This window comes from Cavia porcellus, unplaced genomic scaffold, assembly GCF_034190915.1.
Source record: "Cavia porcellus strain 051 isolate PalLab524CR breed Dunkin Hartley unplaced genomic scaffold, mCavPor4.1 scaffold_120, whole genome shotgun sequence".
Classification (NCBI taxonomy): Eukaryota; Metazoa; Chordata; class Mammalia; order Rodentia; family Caviidae; genus Cavia; species Cavia porcellus.
Window position 1 is genome coordinate 596,534 of NW_026947603.1, and position 19,661 is coordinate 616,194.

Sequence of the window (19,661 nt, forward strand, 5' to 3'; positions counted from 1 at the left end):
CTCAGCGCCAATGGACACATTTCACTGTGCATGCTAATAACTTAAAAATATTTGGAAAGATGTAGACAACTTTATAAAAATAATGATAACACATCAGGCTTATACAGAGAAGTTCTTCAGGGAAAACCAGGACATGATTTTAGAAACAAATATTATTTAAAAAACTGGTTCAAATAAGGATAATTGGTCTGCTTTTGTTACCTGTTAATTTCACATGCTTCACAGGAGTTTTAAAAATTGTGTTTAATATCCAAAATGTATGTTCTTTTCAGTTTTTAAAAAATGTATTTTGGGGGCTAGGGATTTAGCTCAGCGGCATAAGCACCTGCCTTGCAAGCAGGCAGTCATGAGTTCGATCCCCGGTACTGATAAAAAGGAAAAAAGGCAAAAAAAAAAAAAAAAAAAAGTATTTTCAAAACATAGCATTTGCATGTTACTATTTGAGAGAATATTTAAAATTTATCCATGTAGCTCAATGATATAGCACAAAATATATTGGTCAATGGAAAATTTGTTGGTCAACAACATTTCAAAACATTAGATCATTTTAATTTGCTTTAATGCCTTGTTTTACTCAAAAAGGTTCCAGCTTCATTGATTTCTTGTCTGGATGCATATAAAGGAGGTAACAGTCAGGGACCTCCACAGGGTGATGGGAACACACGCTGGATGCTTCCCTCTCTCTGTTTTGAGACAGGACCACACTAGTTCAGGTTGGCCTTGAACTCAGGGTGGTCCTCTTGCCTCAGCCTCCCAAGTGCTGGGCTTAAGGTGCGCACCCTGCATGATGAGTGTTTAAACTTAAAAAATTAATTACAGAAAAGACGTTGCCTTTAATTTCCCTGAAATACTCTCCCATGCTTTAGATACACTTACCCCATTGTTCTTGGCTTGCTCTTTCTTCCTTCCTTCCTTCCTTCCTTCCTTCCTTCCTTCCTTCCTTCCTTCCTTCCTTCCTACAGGATTTGAACTCAGGACCGTGCGCCTGCCAGGCCGCATTTTCGCCTCCCAGCCTGTCCCTGGGCCCTGTGGCCACTTCCTGCAGCAGCTCTGGAAGTCCCCGTCATGAATGCTTTATGAGGTGTTATTAAAAAAGACACCGCGAACGCTGCCGCCCAGGACCTTCCGAGGAAAGGCAGCTCCCGGGACCCCGCACCGCGCATCCACCGAGGAAAACACGGATCTGTAGGGGGCGCGGGGAGCCGCCGTGCAGCTGCAGACGCTCATGCCTGCAGAGCGGCTTCGGGACTGGGAGGAGGACTGCAGCGAGTCCCCAAACCGGGGCAGGGGCCCAGGGGGTCAAGGCAGCGCGTCTCCCCCTGGAATAAATCTGAAAAGGTCTGCGCTTCCACCGCGTTTTCTGGCCGCGTCTGATGGGAGCACGGGGCTCTTGGCCAGGCTACGGCGCCCCCGACCCTGGAGGCACCGCTGCACCGCGCACAGGGGAGCTCTCTGGACACGCCTTCCCTCCTGGTCCCCCTGGCGGGCCTGTGCTTTTCAGTCTTCTGCTGTTCAGTTTTGCAGATCTACAGTGCTTAGTTGCCACGTTATCTCTTCTAAATTTGCTCATGTTTTGTCTCTTAAAAAAAAAAAAAAAAAAAAAAAAAAAAGAGTGCTTTCAAATTTTCCCCCTTAGTGACAATTTAGTGACACTTTACCTAAAGGAGATAACCTGATGTTTAGATCGATGCTCACAAATAGAACTGTATGTTTACATTTTAATGTAACTGTGTCTGATAGAGAAGCTTCTCTTATTTTTTTTCTGACCATCCTCATTTTTGGAGGATCTCTTTCTATAGGCCACTATTTGTGGAATTCATAAAGGCTGCAGTCCTATCAGGAAATTTAATTAACTGGAGTTTGTCACCCTTCTAGAACACCAGGGGACTTTATATCTACTACAGCTTTCTGCTAAAAATATTACCAGCTGGACTTATGATAAGATTCATCCGTGAAAATTAATTTCTGTTTCTGTTTATCCCACAATTAATTACCTTATCTGTAAAAATTATACCTTCCATGCTGATCACATTCAGCCACTAGTTTTATGAAAACACAAAACTAATTATAATGGCCAAACACTTGGAAGGCGTATGTCTAGTTTGTCTCCTTAATTCTTATAAATATAGCACAAATATCTCTTATAAGAGATAACAACAACTGTAACACATAAAATTAGAATTCTGCAGATAACGCATCCCAGGAAACATCCCTTCCTCCTTCAATGAGTTGATCAAAAAACATTCTTGGGACTTCTTGGATTAGTGACACTTGTCTGTTCTAACTTGAGATATTTAAGAAATGTAAGGAGGGGGTGAGTGTGGAGGTCTCATTTTTCCTGATGGTTCTGGCTATGGAAAGCTGGTGACATCCCCAGCAAAGTCCATCAGGATCCTGGAGACGCCCTGGGAGAAGACAGGCTTGAAGACCTGGAAGGGGAAACCGTCTTCCCGGGAAGTTTCTGACACCAAGGATGTGGCTGGGAAAGCTAAGAGGTTTATCTTGAGGCCGTGACGGGAGAAGGACAGAAGGCAGAGGACCGGCTGGCTTACCTTGTGCCCCAGGGCACACAGAGCCTGGGTCTCTAGGCCAAGGCCCTGGTGGCAGATCTGCTGGTCTCCTGCATCACCAGCCCCATCACAGCGTACACTAGAAATGTCGTTCTCTTTTGTCATAAAGTTTTCTTTGTGTGCGTGTATGAGTTTTAACTCAGCTGTGTGAAACCATCACCACCACAACAATCGGGACACAAATAAACCCAGTGATCTTTAAAATAGCTCCCTGGCGCTCTTTGGTGGTGAAGCAATCCTCTGGCCTCTAACCTTTCGGGGCCACCGAGCTGTGCTTCGCTTGTACAGTTCTGCTTTTTCTAAGATGTGGCGTATCTGGCTCGCATACTTTAAGCACATACTGAATGTCACAAGTTAATCCATGGGTGGGAAACCAAGTTAAGGAAACTAGTTAGTCTCATAGAGGAATACTATGGTCAGTGATGCAGGCATGCAGAGTTCTGGCACCCAGTGCCAGATCTTGTGGTCCCGTGGCCAGCTGCTTAGGAAACTGGACCTGGCCTCCCACTCTCTGATGGACAGCAGCATAATGTGCTGCCTTAGTAAACTCAGTTAAAACCACTGCTGATGGGAGGTGGCTGGAACAGCGATGTCTACTGACGAGCAGGCGGCACCTCCAGGATCCTGCGGAAACGTGAAACACTTAGGGAGACAGCTCTGTGGCGTTAATCAAAGACTTTCTGGAAGGAGGTCATTAGTTGTGATATTTATTTGCATAGAAAAACTAAATTATCTTAGGTTGTCCTAAGCACACCCAGAAAATTTAATCGGTTAATTTAAATCTGCAAAAAGGTTAATGTGGCTATAGTGATGCCGCAGCTCTGGGGACCCCGCGGCTTTGTCTGGCACTTCTCACGGGGATGCGGTTCAGGGTCCTGGCTCACGTTTCACGCTGAGCACCCCAAGCCCTCTGCCCTTCTCCTTCCTTCCCGTCTCTTTAATCCCTTCCTTTCTTCTCACTCGTCTGCTGTCTTCAGTCACAGGTTCCTGCACTGTCAGCTCGAGGACAATGGGAACCACGCATGCATTGCCCTCCGCGCTGGCCTGTGCGGGTCCTGCCGTGCGTGGGAGCCCGAGCCTTTTCACTGCAACGTGCTGCTTCCTGTGAAGGCACTGGTAGTGGCGGACTGGTTGGCACGTGCCAAGGGAGGAGGGTGACAGGAGCTCGTCAGAGAAGCCAGAATCACATAGGCATCCCGACCTCCCGGCGAGAAGCAGCACCATCAGACAAGCCCGCCCTTGTTCCAGGCCTGCCTGCTGGGGTCCTGGCCTTCCTGGGGAGTAACGAGTTCCCCACGGGGCCAGGACATCGGGGGAGGCACGGCTGGGGTCTGAGCCCAGTGACCACAGCGATGGCCTTGCAGAGCCTGGGAGCCTCTGTGCAACACAGGCACCGATTTTAAAATCCCAGTTTGAAAGCTGAACAGGCACTTAGATATTTCAGATACAGCACTGGCATCTGAACATGCCCTCTGAGTGTAATCAAGTAACAGCAGCCAGGTTTGTATCCAAGCAGAACTGTCCAGTGGCCACCAGGGACTGAAATAAGGCCAAAGGATGACCTGCGGTGGACATTCTGCAAGGGGAGGGCACCACATGGCTGTCTAGACAGAATTTAATGAACAATTATCCCATGAATGGTGAACACCGCCCCATGGGAACTGACAGGGAAAGTGATGCCACTGGGTTTCTTTCCTCAGAGTCCCAGAGTCTCTTCTGGTGCTGGGCATGTACTGGGCGGTGGAGCTGAGGGTGATCAGCAGAGTGAGGTGTTTAGTGGTCCATTGTTGGAGTGGATCCCAGGCTGTTGGGCACCCCTAAACTCAACCTCTTCTCTTTGTATGATTCCAGCCTCAGGTAATGCAGGGGCTATAGCCAGGAGCCCGGGCTCAGCAGTCAGGGGCAAGGAGACAGAAGACTGAGGAGTCCCTGCAACTGGTGGCCTTCCAGTGCAATCTCAGGCATCTGCCTGGGGGCCTAGGGTCAGGATCCTAGGGGGAGGGAGGCAAAGCAGGTGGGTGTTAGACCTCAGCGCCTGGGCTGGATTCCGCATGGAGCTCTAGACGCAGGCGGCAACTGCAGGAAGGCTAGTGATGGATCCTGAGCAGAGTTTCAAGTTTTCATCCCAGGGTATTGGAGGTGAGTAGCTTTTATATCTAAATGGATTTACAGAGCTCAACTGCGAAGCAGGGCCGGTGCTCCGGAATCCTCGCCCGGCTTACACTGTAGCCCAGGCTGCAGCAGGAAGCCCAGATTAGAGAGCCATGATGCCTGCCAAGGTGGCCGGGAAGAAGGGACGTTGGCAAGAGGTCAGCCACTTCCAGTCCCCAGGGTGCAGGGTGCAGAGTGCACACGGGCAAACCTTCTCAGGCGAAGCTGAACAGCAAACAACCCCGCTGAGAGCAGCAAGACAGGCCCGGGAATGACTTTGCAATTCAGAGTTCTTTCCTGTGAAGGACTTTGGCTTATTAAACTGCTACTTACATTTCCAACATTGGGAGGTAAAAGACAGATAAAAATTATATCTTTATTACAAATTAGTCCACAGGCTGTGGCAAAACTGCCATCCGTACTCACGCGGTGATGGTGCATTCCCCAAGGGTTAGTCACAGGCTCTGAAAGAGCTCCTTCTGCAAACAGACGCAGCTCTATTGTTATGTTTTAGTCTGACTTTCTTGGAATGCTTCAGGCTTTCTTCAGCAATTAAAAAAGAAAGCATTAAAAGACATGTTGGCCTAACAATTTTGATAAAAGAAACACGAGCTAAGAGGCTCAGTGATATTATCCTACGGATATTAGTGGCTATTGTTCCTCTGAAGTGCCTATAAAAACAGCCGCTGCCCTTCCCTAAGTTGCATGACGTTGACAATAACTTTTAACTTGTGTTTCTTCAAAGTTTAAAAAAGAATCAGAAAAATATTTAATCTGTTCAGTTCCTTTTGTGTTGTGCCAAAACATATCTTAGAATTTCAGGGAGTGGACCTAGTTGAATAAAACCTAAAGATCAAAGGCAATGTTTAGAATTTGGGTAGGAAACGTACAAAGGAAATTTAAATAATACCCAAAATAAACAAGTGGGGAATTCGGGATAGGACTCCACAGCACAGGCAGCAACTTCTGAACTCCACTGGGACTTTTTGTCACCAAATGTTCAAGTCTAAATGATGTTATTTATGCTTGGGGACTGGGAGGATTAAGTGAGATCATTAAAGCTTGATCTGGAATTGTACAGAGCCACATACTTCAAGGTCAACAGGATGAGATCTGGACCTGCAGTTTCCTGGGCTCCCACAGAGCTTCAGAGCATGCAAGAATTTGGGGGGCCTTCTCTTTAGTTGCATGGGAGTGGGAGCTGTCATTCCCTACATTTCCAACATTGGGAGGTGTTGGGAGCCGCAGCCCCGAGCCCGGTCGCCTCACTTGGCGGACGTGAGGCCTGTAGTAAAGAGTGAGGCCTGAGGTAGATTACCCCTCCCATCGAATATGTTAGTTTCCTGCTTACCGCGTAAACAACCCGCTCAACAATATAGTCTGCCTGGCAACTGATGATGTTAGCCAATCAGCTTGCCTTGCTTACTTTAACATGATTGGACACTGTACCCGTATATATACCGGTGCCACCCCTGGGCGGAAGTAGAAGCCAGATAGAAGCCCGGAAGTAGAAGCCCAAAAGGAGCCGCGAAGAGCGGACCGGTAGAGGCTTTGGGGCAGACTGAAGCACAAAAGGAGCCGCGGGAAGCGGACCAAAGGAGGCTTCAGCTGGGAGAACCCAGGGCAGGCTGTACGGAGAAGGAAAATAAAAAGAAAAGGTTGTCCACTACCAGACTTTGTCGTGTGTCCTTCCTGCCGGCCGGGAGCGGACATCGACATTTGGAGGCCCGCCCGGGGACTGATCACCCCCGCGACGTGGAAGTGGACAACGCTCCAGTACAGAGCTGCGAGACAGGTGAGTTGGGGATAAGCCTGGGCTCTGGGTGGCGCGCACCTACAGGGCTTTTAGACTCCCCTCAGGCTCACGCGTAAGTGGCGGATTCCTTGGGCCTCACGCGGTGAGTAACATATTAAAAAATGGGAAACATGCTAGGTAGCGGCACTAAGAGCGAGGGTGGTTGTGGAGAAAGCTCTCAAGAGCTTACAAAAGTACGCAGGGTATCTGAGCAGGCCCAGTCAGGGAGCTCCCGAGAGGTGTCTGTCAAGGGGAACAAGGATGCTAAGGAGGAGGACGGGGCTCTAGCCTCGGAGTCGTCTGACTCCGAGGACGAGGGAAAGTTGAATGGCAGGGAGGCCAAAGAGACTAGCTGTCAGGAGCCTAAGTCGCTCCATAAGGAGTCGGGTCTGCGGAAGAGTAGAGAGCTCCTGAGTGCGCTCCGGCGCGAGAGGGAGGCAAAGCCTTCCGCCCCACCTCGGGGGCCGTTCCCGGAGGCGATTCCTCGCCACGAGGCGGCCGCCTGGGAGCCCCCCCCCCTTTCGCCAGAACAGGAAGTGATGCACGGGCCCCCACTCTCCGCCCAATCACGGCCGCTGTCTTATGCTCCGCCGCCGGCAGGTCGGTATTTTTACAGGCGGCTTTGGCAGGGGGGACGCTTGTCTCATGAGGTACATCCACCTGGGATAGATAGTGGCCCCTACGAGATATTTCCTGTACAAGTAGCTATGGGCCAGGGACGCAATGTATGGGAGCCTTTTGAGATAAAGCAGATTAGAGAACTTAAAAATGCAGTTACAACCTTTGGGCCGACTGCGCCTTACACCATTGCCATGCTGGAGAATCTGTCTTCTGGGCCCCTCACCCCCGCGGACTGGATTCAGCTGGCAAAGGCGTGTCTGCCCTCGGGCAGTTACCGGGATTGGCGAGCCTGGTATGCAGAGTTCTCTGCCGAGCAGGCTGAGAAAAACGCCAATCGAGGAAACCGGGGGTGGAACAAGGAAATGCTTATGGGAGAAGGTCGGCACGCTGATGACCAGACCCAGTTCCCCGGCGCTGTCTATGAGCAAATCAATGCCATAGGACTCCGCGCCTGGAAGCAAGTAAGTGGTGCTGGAACAGCCTCCTTGTGTCTTTCAAAAATAATTCAGGGTACCACAGAGCCATTTGTTGACTTTGTGGCCCGAATGCAAGATGCTGCCGATAAGATATTTTCTGATCCGGGAGTGGCTCGACCGCTGGTAAGGCAGCTGATTTTCGAACAGTGTACAAAGGAGTGCAAGGCAGCGATAGCTCCTCATAAGAACAAGGACCTCAATGCCTGGATTAGGATATGCAGAGAGATAGGGGGGCCGCTCTCCAACTCGGGAGTGGCTGCTCTCCTGGCCGCAGCTATACAGCAGAGGGGACCTCGCGGGTTAGAAGGGGAATGTAAGGCTAAAGGGTGTTTTGCCTGCGGGGAGCCAGGACACATTAAACGTCACTGCCCAAACAATGCAGATGCTAGGCCTCGTCCTAGGAATGAAGAACCATATGTTTGTGGGCGATGCAAGAAGGGATCACACAAAGCTGAGGAGTGTAGGTCGGTCTTTGATGCTCAGGGCAACCGTATTTGTGGACAAGATGCTAGAGAGCCAAAAAACGGCCAGAGGGGGCCCCCTTCGAAGGCGGGCCCCCGCCCCAGAGACAGGACAGCTCAGGGTGGCAGCCTTCAACAAGGGCCACCCCTGGGTCAGCAGGTGTGGACCTCAGTGTCGCCTCAGGACTTATATTAGTGCCTGATATGGGTGTTCAAGTGGTTGAAACCACTTTTAAGGGACCGTTACCCAAAAATTCCGTGGGTCTGGTGATCGGGAGATCCTCCACGGCCCTTCGGGGTCTCACAGTAGTCCCGGGGGTCATAGACTCAGACTACACAGGACATATTAAAATTATGGTTCAATCTCTTGTGGGTACTATGGTAATCAATAAAGGAGACAAGATAGCGCAGCTCTTGCTGCTCCCCAGTCTCCACAAGAGATTTCCCTCAAAGCAGAAAATTAGAGAAAGTCAAGGTTTCGGTTCCTCAGGGGAAGTCTTTGAGGGACTCCATATGACACTTGGTAAAAGGCCCATGGCACAGGGGAATGCGGCTGCTGACACTGCCACTCGCCCGTTATGGATTTTTACCTTACTAACACCAATCGAGCGAGCCCGTGCCTTCCATGATAAATTTCATGTTAATGCCAGGACACTAGCAAACCATTTCCATGTTTCTAGAGCAGATGCACGAGATATCGTGCGACTATGTGACTCCTGTGCCACATACAAACCTGCCATACCGATGGGAGTAAACCCTCGAGGTTTGATCCCTGGTGATGTTTGGCAGATGGACATCACACATATACAGGAGTTTGGGACTCTTAAATATGTTCATGTTTCCACAGACACCTGTTCTCGCGTCATATTTGCAACAGCAGAAACAGGTGAAAAAGTGTCTAATGTGATCAATCATTGCCTGGCAGCTTGGGCCGCATGGGGCAAACCAAAAATATTAAAAACTGATAATGGACCAGCCTATATAGGCAAAGCCTTCAATGAGTTCTGCAAAATGATGGAGGTTCAATTAAAACATGGTATCCCATACAATCCCCAAGGTCAAGGAATCATTGAGAGGGCTCATAGAAGCCTCAAAGAAATTTTACAAAAACAAAAAGGGGGAGTAGGCCAAGGCCTGGCCCCAAAGGCACGATTATCCATGGCACTATTCACACACAATTTTTTAAATTTAAATAATGATAATCGCTCCCCAGCTGTGGAGCACTGCAACCCTTCCCCCAACCATAAAGGGTGGGTGAAGTGGAAAGATGTCCTGACAGGACAATGGATGGGCCCGGATCCAGTGGTCAGCTGGAACCGAGGCGCGGTTTGTGTTTTCCCACAGGAACCGGGACGAGAACCACTGTGGATACCGGAGAGACTGACACGGGCAACAAAGCCCTCGACTAAAGATCAGACCTGCCCTACTGGAGATCCATCACAGACCAACCAATAAGATGAATAGAAATAGCGGTAGCCCGAAATGGACAAGAAGATCCTCAGGCATATGCATGGCTTGCTCAATTGGCCCACGACCGAGTCTAGATATGGCGGGCATCCCTCATTCTCCTCCATAAGGTGACAATACACAGCAGGGTAGGTGAGTCAATGACGGGTAAGAGCGTGCCTCCCCAGCACGACTCGACCTAAGCCAGGCCCTACCCCATCCTGCACGTAAGCCGCTGGACTGTTAGATGCTGCCCAGGTCTAAATTTCTCTCCGAGGGGATTTCTTTACGGAGAGGAAATGAGTGCAAGCTTGTGTGCATCCAGGTTCCGTCCAGTTTGTGCCTGGCCCTAGAAAAAGGACGAGGGCCTCAGGGCCTTGGCAGACCATGGGACGGCCGACCAGGGTCTAAGCCAAGGACCTACGGTGGGCCTACGCATAGGGCATAAGCCTCTGCACCCAGTCCAGGAAGGGCTACGATGCGCACATTCATAAAAAATAAAAAAGGGGGAGATGTTGGGAGCCGCAGCCCCGAGCCCGGTCGCCTCACTTGGCGGACGTGAGGCCTGTAGTAAAGAGTGAGGCCTGAGGTAGATTACCCCTCCCATCGAATATGTTAGTTTCCTGCTTACCGCGTAAACAACCCGCTCAACAATATAGTCTGCCTGGCAACTGATGATGTTAGCCAATCAGCTTGCCTTGCTTACTTTAACATGATTGGACACTGTACCCGTATATATACCGGTGCCACCCCTGGGCGGAAGTAGAAGCCAGATAGAAGCCCGGAAGTAGAAGCCCAAAAGGAGCCGCGAAGAGCGGACCGGTAGAGGCTTTGGGGCAGACTGAAGCACAAAAGGAGCCGCGGGAAGCGGACCAAAGGAGGCTTCAGCTGGGAGAACCCAGGGCAGGCTGTACGGAGAAGGAAAATAAAAAGAAAAGGTTGTCCACTACCAGACTTTGTCGTGTGTCCTTCCTGCCGGCCGGGAGCGGACATCGACAGGGAGGTAAGAGATTGTTGTGTCCACAGCCTACTCTTAGGGCATGATCTTCCTTGGCTCTCAATATCGGGGATCTATCTTTCAGGACAGACAACCATCCCCAAACTCAACCATGGACAGATTGATTTAACTAAGTTTATTAATCAGTAGATAATTATTCATCAGTAGTGAATCATCTTCCTGGACATTCAGCATAGTTGATCAGGTGTTGTTCTGGACTACAAGGTCACACTGCTAACTAAGCAGGTGGCATTTCCACCCTAGGAAAGGAGTCTCTTTTGGGCTAAATCCTCTGTGCTGACCCTGGGCTTCTGCAGCTGGACCTGCAGGGCTGTTGCTTCTCTCTGGTACAGCCCCAACACCCCTCCCCCCGCACTCCTGGGGTGGGCTTTGTGCACTGCTTTTTTTCTCTGTTGCCTTTCCATTTCTCCATCATTTTTAGGTTTCCTCTCCACTACCTGGACCTCTTTGGTCTTGCTAAGTGGCAGTTTTCCAGCTGTCTCAATTCCAGATCACAAGAGGCTGTGACCTACTCCCTGGTCCTCCCCCCCCCCCCCGTCCTGTTTCTCTGGATGTGTTTTTCCCATACCGTGCTGCATTCTCTGCATTGTGGTTTCCAACCACGCCAGATACTGGACTCAGGGTGAGCAGCTACGAATCTAGGTTCCCATTCTCTGCAATGGAGGCAGAAATGGGCGTTCCAATGCCGGCCCTTGGGTGGGGTGCAGAGGCTGGGCTGGCAGGTGGAGCAGCCATAGAAGCCAGCTGCCTGGAGAGGAGGAAGTAGATACGGCCCGAGGCCCATGGAGAAGTGAGGCTCACACCCAAGACATCCCTAAGGCTGTCCTGCCTTGTATTGCTTTGAAACACACAGAGTGTGAGACCCCTGTCGGTGGCTGAAGCAGGGGTGTGGGGCTTGATGGTGAAGGCATGAAATGGGCTGACAGATGGGCAGCCCCAGTGATTAAACTTGGGAGCAAACAGGAGGCCAGAGAAGAGGGGAAAGGAGCCCCGTCCTGTGTGAAGATGCAGGGTCAGGCTGGGCAAGGACAAATGGAATACTGTAGGCCCAAAATGACTCTCTTCTGAGTGAACCAGAGTGTTGTTCTGGTTATCCAAAAAAGCAATGATTCAGCAGCCCAGCGGCCAGTCCTGAGCCCTTGAGAGCACGAAACAACAGGACTTTGTGTGTACTTCTCATCAGAAGTGAGGCTTTTCCGAGTGATGTTCAACCTAGATGTAGTTCATATCATGCATCCATCAAAGTCATAAAAGTTCTTCCTGAGGAGAAAATATTTAGCAAGAACAGCTGTTGTGGAAATATTTTAGGTAGATCTGTGAACACCTTTTATAAGAGAGCTACTTCTGGGATTACTGATATCTGTATGTGGTACATTAACTGATGGTCAGCTTGGAACCCAGCTGGACCGCTTCAGCATCATGCTGGGTGTGGAAGGCCCACCTGAGCATCGATGCTGACAGCGAGCAAAGAGCTGGGGGGTGGGGGAAGCTGGTGAGCTGTTGGTTCTCCTGGAGAAGCTTGTGATGCTGGTTTTCCTGATATGAACTTGGTTGTTCTCATTATTGGAGGAGCCCAGGTCCTCGCTGTTGCTGAGGATGGCTGTGGTTCACTTCGGTGGAGCTCTGATCTGTATCTTGAGTGTCACTTCCTGGCTCCAGTGCAGATCCCTCAGATCTGCTGGTGGGTGCAGATCGATCCTTCATCCCTCTGGCACACTTTCTAGCTTTCACTGCTGACACTGGGGCCTTCCTAGTGCAGATCCTTGGTACAAACTTGCAAGAGACATGGTCGTGGGCTCTAGGGTTCCAGCTGGACTCATGGAGGACACTGTGGTGGGATTCAGACCCTCAGCTGGATTCTTTGGATCTCCAGAGCCCAGGCAGATATCTTGCACTCTTTTGCTTTTGACTCTTTTTTTTTTTTTTTTTTTTTTTTTTTTTTTTGTCTTTTTTGTTTTTACAGGTACCGGAGATCGAACTCACAACTGCCTGCTTTTAAGGCAGGCGCTTATGCCACTGAGCTAAATCCCCAGCCCCTTGCTTTTGACTCTTTGAGTGCATATTATAAAAATAATGCTATAAATTATGTGTCCTCTCTTAAATCTTTTCCCATGTAAACCCTGACTACAGCACCTTACAGATTGTTTTCTTCCAAAGATGACTTCCACAACAGACCCTCTCTTTCATGGCGATTTCAGGCTGTGCAACTGCCAACTCTCTCTCAGCTGGTAGGTTCCATGCCTTTCCCTCTGAGCTGTGAAGCTTTTGTGCATGATGTGTCTAATGCATTGCTGACAAGTGAGGCTTCTGCATCGTTGGAGCCAGGGCATACCTTGCACACTGCGCTCCTGGGGTGGCCAAAGCCAGGAATCAGCCCTCTAGCTGGGAGGAGCCTCAGGAAGTTTGGACCAGCGGCTGCCACCAAGCTTCTGCCTCTCCATCTGTAGTCACCAAACACTAAGTGTGTGCGTGGCTGTCAGCCCAGTCAGCTCCAGTGAGGGTAGCCCAAATCTACTTGTGAACACCCACTGGCCCAAGAAGTGGATATAAGATGCTTCACAGTTCATATTTCTAGGCAAAACACATGGCTTTTGAGATTTTAAGCTTCTGAATTTAGAGTGATTGTTTTTTTAGTAGGTTATGGGAACAAGCCACAGACAGAAACAAACAAACAGAAATTTGCATCCTGTAAATATCACCTTGATAGAGACATTTCATCCAGGGAAATCCTCCTGCTCCTGTCTCATTTTCCTCTCTGGTTTTGCCAAGGGAGGAGGAAACCCAGCAAATGCGTAAAACATTTTTCCATATTTGACTAAAGTTGGCTTCAAAGTTTAAAAACATTATTAGCTCCTCCCTGGTAAGCAGTGGTGGGGTGGCAGACTGCAGCCCTTCCAGGGGGAGAATCACCAGCAGCTCCTGAGATCCCCGCCATGTTGGAACTTAGGACGCTATGAAACCAAGCAACCAGCCTGCCTCCTTGCTAAGCAACAGTGAAGCTACTGGTGCACGGCCTACAGTCAAACATCCCACTTCCCCTACCCCCCTTCTCCTGTGCCCACCATTAGCAAATGGGAACCAGAAATCTGAGCGTCTCCTGGGAGGTTGGCCATAGCAAATAAGGGAGACTTCCTTCTACTGTCTCTTTGAAGGCAAATATTTTTATTACTGTTTTGCTCTATTCTGATTAATGGTACTGCTCTATTCAATATTCTGTTTTGATAAGTTCCATAATGTTCTGTATTTCATCTCATTTTGATATATGTGATTGAAAGAATGACTGTTATAAAGATAATGAAATATACAGTGATACCTATTACTGTTATCCCAGTAACCTGCTGTGAAGTTCTGTATCAATTTCACTGTACGATCTTAGTTGGCTTTATTCTGTCTTGTTCTGTGTATTTTACCATTTTCAAAATAAAATTAAAAAATATTATTAGCAATAAATGTAGGCTTCTAATGCAAAATTTACTTTGTGAATTATTACTAAATTTTAAGTGTTTATATTTTCTTCTGAAGATTATTAAGCATTGTGCATCAAAGATTAGACCAAGCCTTAGGTAGAACTGTGCATGTGTAGTAAGTAAACGTCATTCCGAAATGCTAACTTTCCCCCCCAGAAATACAATTTGCTAATGTAGAAGTGTCAGAGCAAAGTGACAGTTAGAAATGACAGTTTATGATTCAATCCGGAAGTCTTTGAAAAGCTTAATTACTCATTCAAAGAAATCTCTAGTTTTCTGGAAATGTCTTCTGTATCAAGAAAAGTGAACATTTCATCATAACATCTTAAATTAAAAAAGGGAATCACATAACATTTATACTTGTGTCTAGTTAAATATCTAAACCTTCAATGATAGTGCATTGATTTGCCAGGAAAACTTAAAAAATCTTGAGAAATACTAATAAGTCTGGCTTAAAATACTCCTGGAGTGACTCAGTATTGTGCATTTGAGAAATTCCTTTTTAGAAATCAAAAGGATTATTTAGCTCAGTTTGACTAAAATGGCAACTGAAAATGACTGCGAGCTTCTAAAAAGAGGCATGGAAAAGAAACGACTCCGGAGAAAGATCATTAGCTGTGCTGTGCGCTGCGTGTGTGTGAAACACACGAGCTGTGGTTCTCACAGGGTGTGGAAGAAGTGTGTGTTGGGGGGACCCCCACACACTCGCTGCTCCCACGGAGAGGAAGCATTTCCCACACAGCCTCCCGGTCACTTCCCGAGCTCCGGGGTGGGAACCTCAGGGTGAGGCTGGCCAGGCACGGGGTGAGGGGGGGACACTCAGAGACAGAATAAGGAAAGGGGCTACCAATGGGCTTTGACCGACTACTTTTGTGTGGACGTGATGGCTCTATAGTGAGGGTTTAGGTGAAGAGCTCAAGGAAAGTAGTGACACAGAGAAAAGAGCATAAATCTGAGAGGAGAAAAATGGTGGGAGCTGCTTAGCTTACAAAATACTGTTTTGCATCTGATCATGAGTTGTTAGGGCTTCAAGATCTGATTCCGTGAAGGATAGGTGATGTTGTTATGTTACAAAGGCGCTCGATGCAATTTCTACACATTTTAAAAAGCTGCCTTATGCAATTTAAAGATGATAAAAAAATGAGTGATTTTCCTTTGAAGTAGAAAATGTTAGTTTGGAGCATAATAAATAATACTTTAGGTGCTGCTAGTTTATTCTTGGTAATGTTCTTTTTATATTAGCAATTTCACTGGGTTTTGTGATAGAAATGCTATTAACATGTAAAAACTTCTCTGAGCTGCATCTGAAAAGACAGATTGCTCCTTGAGTGCTACTGTGATGCCATTTGCTTCTGGACCTCCTCACTAACCCCTGACCTTAGGTCTTCTGGGTTTCTCTCTCCCCCTCAAAGGGCTTGGCCCCCCATCTCTCTTTCTCCCTCTTCAGTCTGCACCCTTATCCCCAAGGCTGGCTGAGGACCCCCCGAGCTGCTGGGTGAACACCTCAGGTTATTGTGCAAACACCTAGTTCCTCTCCATTGTCTTCTGGTATGAAAAGCTGAGTCCCTGTGAACCGTGCTCGCTTTGATTTCTGGTGTAACTTTGCATTCAAGTCAAGACGGAAGTTCATAAATTCCTTTCCCAGCCAGGACAAAGACTACTCCAGATGCTTCCACAAATAACAGTAAGCTTTAGGGGTCTCCTGGATGCCTACTTTCCATCTGCAGGTGCTTTAAGACAGTGCTTGGAGCAGGGACTCTGGGAGGATTCTTGCACTTCGCCACCCATCAATATTTCAGTCTTCTGGAAGCCTGGCCCCTCCCGAAGTCCGGAGTCCTGAAATGTCGGGACATTCTCCCTCCTGAAGGAACAGCTCCTCGTGTGTGCAAAAGGTCTCCCTTCAACTCACTTGCTGTGTCCTCCTTAGCATTAAAAAATAAACAGAAGCGACACATCCTTAAAATAACCATCTGAACTCCAGCCACCTGTGCCTCGCTGCAGCTCTCTAAATGAATGAACTGTCAAACATCACACAGAGGTGGGAATTAAAACTGCTGAACTCAGGCATTAGAGACGATAGACTGCTTCTTCAGGGCCACCTGTCTGCCCGGGATCACACAGCTGTGGTGACACCAGTGTATTAAAACATTCCCTGTGCATAGCGCGGGCTCCATGCTACATTACTTAACCTCCGGGAGGCTACAGACCTCCAAGCCATCATCCAATTAAAGCCCACACTCTTCCAGTGAGCTACTGCCTTAAAAGAAAAACCTGCACAACGGGGAATTCACCAGCAAGACACGTCGCATTGGCACGATGAACGAACAGAGATTAATGGTGCATTTTGTGGGACTGTGAGCATTTTTAATGAAGTAGCACTTAGTTCAATGCAGTGTTTACTTATTAGCTGCTTAACAGCTCTAATATTGGTTTTCAAAGTGCCTGTTTACCTTGCAGTAAAAGAGACATTGATGTCCTGCTTCACTTCCTGCAGAGCAGGATTCTAATAAACCTTAGCTGCAACTGGTGGCGGTTAACAAGGTATTCTTTGCAAACTTCTCTCGCATGGGTGGTAGGCTTAGAGTCAGTAGTGACCAGAGAGGTCAAAGCCCTTCTTTTTGCTGGAATCCCCCCAGAATGTGGAGGGTGTCTCATCTAATTGTCTTTTCCCTTTCTCCGATGATCTCGTGTCTGCATCAGACCTATATTCTAGGTGAAGGTGCGTGGGGTGGTTATGATCCATCGTGTCACCTCGATTGCTGTGGGAACCACCCAGGGCAGGAGTGCAGCACTCTCCTGAGGGTGTCTGGGCAAGTGGTGGACCTGTGGGGACTCTATCTGGGTCCTTGTCTCTTCCTTCCTGCACTGTCCCCCTGGTGTGCTTCCCTGCCACTGTATACTAACAAACCTTTCCTCCCCATGCCTTCCACCATAACGTTTCTGTCTTGAGGCCAACTGGTCACGAACCAGACCCCCTGAAGCTGTAAGCCAAGTTACACCTCTTCTCTCCTTTAAATTGTGGGTGTTGGGTACCATCTCCAGCAACAGCAAAATGACCAAATGACCACTACAGTTCTACACACAAAATCAGGGCCTGCCCTCCTTGCAGGGTCCTTTTGGGGTGGCTCTTCAAGATACTCTGCACAGATTTCACTCTTGGGAATCTTCTTACCTTTTCATGGAAGTGTGGCTAGGTTTTTTATTTCCCTCTGAGGGTCTGAGAGAAACCTCTGTTTTGTTTGTTTTTGGGCAATCTGGCTTGGTGAGGAGAGGTTTCTCCTCTCTGTGTGTCTCCCTTGCCCTAGTCTTTCAGGGCCACTTGGTTGACTTGATTGGGTTTTGAGCTTTTTTTATTTTTTATTTTTTTGATCTAATTCACAATGCTTGTTAAAAGGACACTCTTTTAGTCCCTAGGGAAAGTCTCCTGAGCTTACTAGAAGCTTGATTTAGAATCTGATTAAACAGAAAAGGAAGCTGTTGCTTATTGTATTAACTCTCTGTCTGTGCCTGACAGGTATTGTGGGTTCCTGAGCTTACTGGTCCCACATTATGATTTACACTCTGTCCGCATCACTGCACAGCCTTCCTTCCCTCTTAGAAGATCTCGGTCTCTTCCCACCTGGCAGCTCTCACTCTCTCCAACACGTGCAGCCCAGCAGGAGGCGTCCAGCCCTCTTTCGATATTTATGCTATGTTGGTCTTCTCAGATGCTACCACAAAGCCCTGTGGACCACAAGGCATCACTAAGAAACTCTTATTTTTCCACCATTCTGGAGGCTCACGTCTCAGACCAAGGGTCACCTGGGCAGTGTTCTTGGACCAGGTGGTCTTTCTGGTTTGCAGATGGCATCTTCTCACATGAGCCTTTCCATGAAGTACTCATGAAGTCAGGGAGTGACATAGCTCAAGGTCTCTGATGACTCTCCCTATGAGGACACTAACCTTATAGGATCGGAGCCCCACCCCTGAGATTTAACCTTAGCCACATTCTTAAAGGTTCCATCTCCCAGGATGGCCACTTAGGGAATGAGAGAGTCAACTACTGAATTTAGAGGACCTCAAATGTTTGGCTCACAATACATTCTGTTTAGATTTTTTATAGAAGAACTGAGAACATCTGTAAATTTTGCAGTGTGGACTTGTTTACACTTTACTTTTTGTTGGTAAGGTTTTTTTTTTTTGGTACTGGGGATCGAACTCACGACTTCATGCTTGCAAGGCTGGCACTTACACCACTGAGCTAAATCCCCAGCCCCTGTAAGTTTGTATTTTTTAAAAACTCATGTTTTTTGACAGACCAGATACAGTATATATAGATACGAGCCATTTACACTCCAGTTTCTATTTAACTTTTAATTGAAAAAAATATTTCCAAGCTACTCTAAAGTACTAAAGGGCTCTTCTGTTTGTGAGCTTTGTGAGCGTATTCACAGGGAAGTCTCTAATTGGGACCACAGAGGCTTTTGGCTGGAAGGAGCCACAGGGATAAGGAGAGTGTGCCCAGGCCGCTCCGGGAACGGGATGGATGAGGCAGTGAGCGTCCATGGCTGGGGGACGGGCTAACATCCGTGGTCAGCAGTGCCATTCCAAATGGCATTTCTTCTTGCGTGAGAATTCAAGCCAGGATAGTCATGGCCGACCTGCCCTAGGAATTGTCGATTGCTCTTGCAGTTGGTGCTACCACCTTGCGCTGATATCCTGGCTGTGAAGTTTGGCTCAGGCCTTTGATGGGGCAGAAGGACTTTGGGTACTCTGCGTCTGCATGTTGCTCCTTCTCCTCTGGGTTTCCTGCTCAGGCAAGGCTTTCTAACCTCGTACTCTGTATGGATTCCATGAGCGGTGTCCAGGCCTATCCGTTCCTCTACAGGGAAAACAATGGCATGTCCCTGAGTGTCAGTGGTCCCCCTGGTTCTGGGGACTCTGGGGGCCTCCCCCGGGATCCCCAGCATCTGTGGTCACAGAGCACCCCACACTGCGGTACAGTCACCTGGGCCTCCTTCCCAAGTGCAGGAGACATGACGGCTCAACTCCCAGGGGTTCTTTAGGAGAACGTCCCTGGGTCCTCTCTGCAGTGAGGACCGTGTCCACTCCCAATGTGATACAGCGTGTTTCAGAGCCTTTGGAGTTCCCCTTTCAACTGTCAGATGCGTGACTGATCATTTAAACTCGGAAGGCTTAAAAATGCTAATAATCTTGGATGCTTCAAAGATCTATTTTTTGTTCACATCCATTATACAAACTATTTGAAGGGTTTTTTAGGTAAAATAATTTTTTAGGTTTTATGTAAATTTATAGTGTGAAGTTTTGGTGTATCTGGCAGAACATGCTTCTCTGTGTAATATGTGGGTTTTTTGGTTGCTGTCTACTCTATGTTAAGTCGCATCTTTAGCTTTTATTTGTTGCTATATCTTGTAATCTCTGAATAATGCCGTAAGTGGTGGAAGGTGAAAAAACACTGAATGGCATGAGCATTTATATTAGCCACTCGTGGGCACCTCACACATTAAATTCATGCTACAGTTCAAATGAGCATCGCCCTAAAGTATTTTTCAAATGGTCTCCCTTTTCCCCCATTGATCACAACTTTTACAGTCTAATTTCCATGTACAACCCAGCTCTTCCAGAAACAGTTTCTCTGGACTTCATGTGAGCTTTA

At 48.1% G+C, this 19,661-nt stretch overlaps 1 protein-coding gene across 8 annotated transcripts in view; it reads left to right on the forward strand.

Annotated features, from left to right (window-relative positions):
• LOC101787695 (endogenous retrovirus group K member 7 Gag polyprotein-like) overlaps positions 1-14,008 on the forward strand; it is a 98,491-nt gene extending 84,483 nt beyond the window's left edge. For all 8 annotated transcript variants that reach the window (XM_063244518.1, XM_063244514.1, XM_063244521.1 and 5 more), the window contains one exon: positions 963-14,008. In XM_063244518.1, the coding sequence (XP_063100588.1) occupies positions 6,639-8,270 (1,632 nt within the window). In that variant the 5' untranslated portion in view covers positions 963-6,638 and the 3' untranslated portion in view covers positions 8,271-14,008. The remainder of the gene's footprint in view (positions 1-962) is intronic.
• The last annotated feature ends 5,653 nt before the right edge of the window (positions 14,009-19,661 follow it).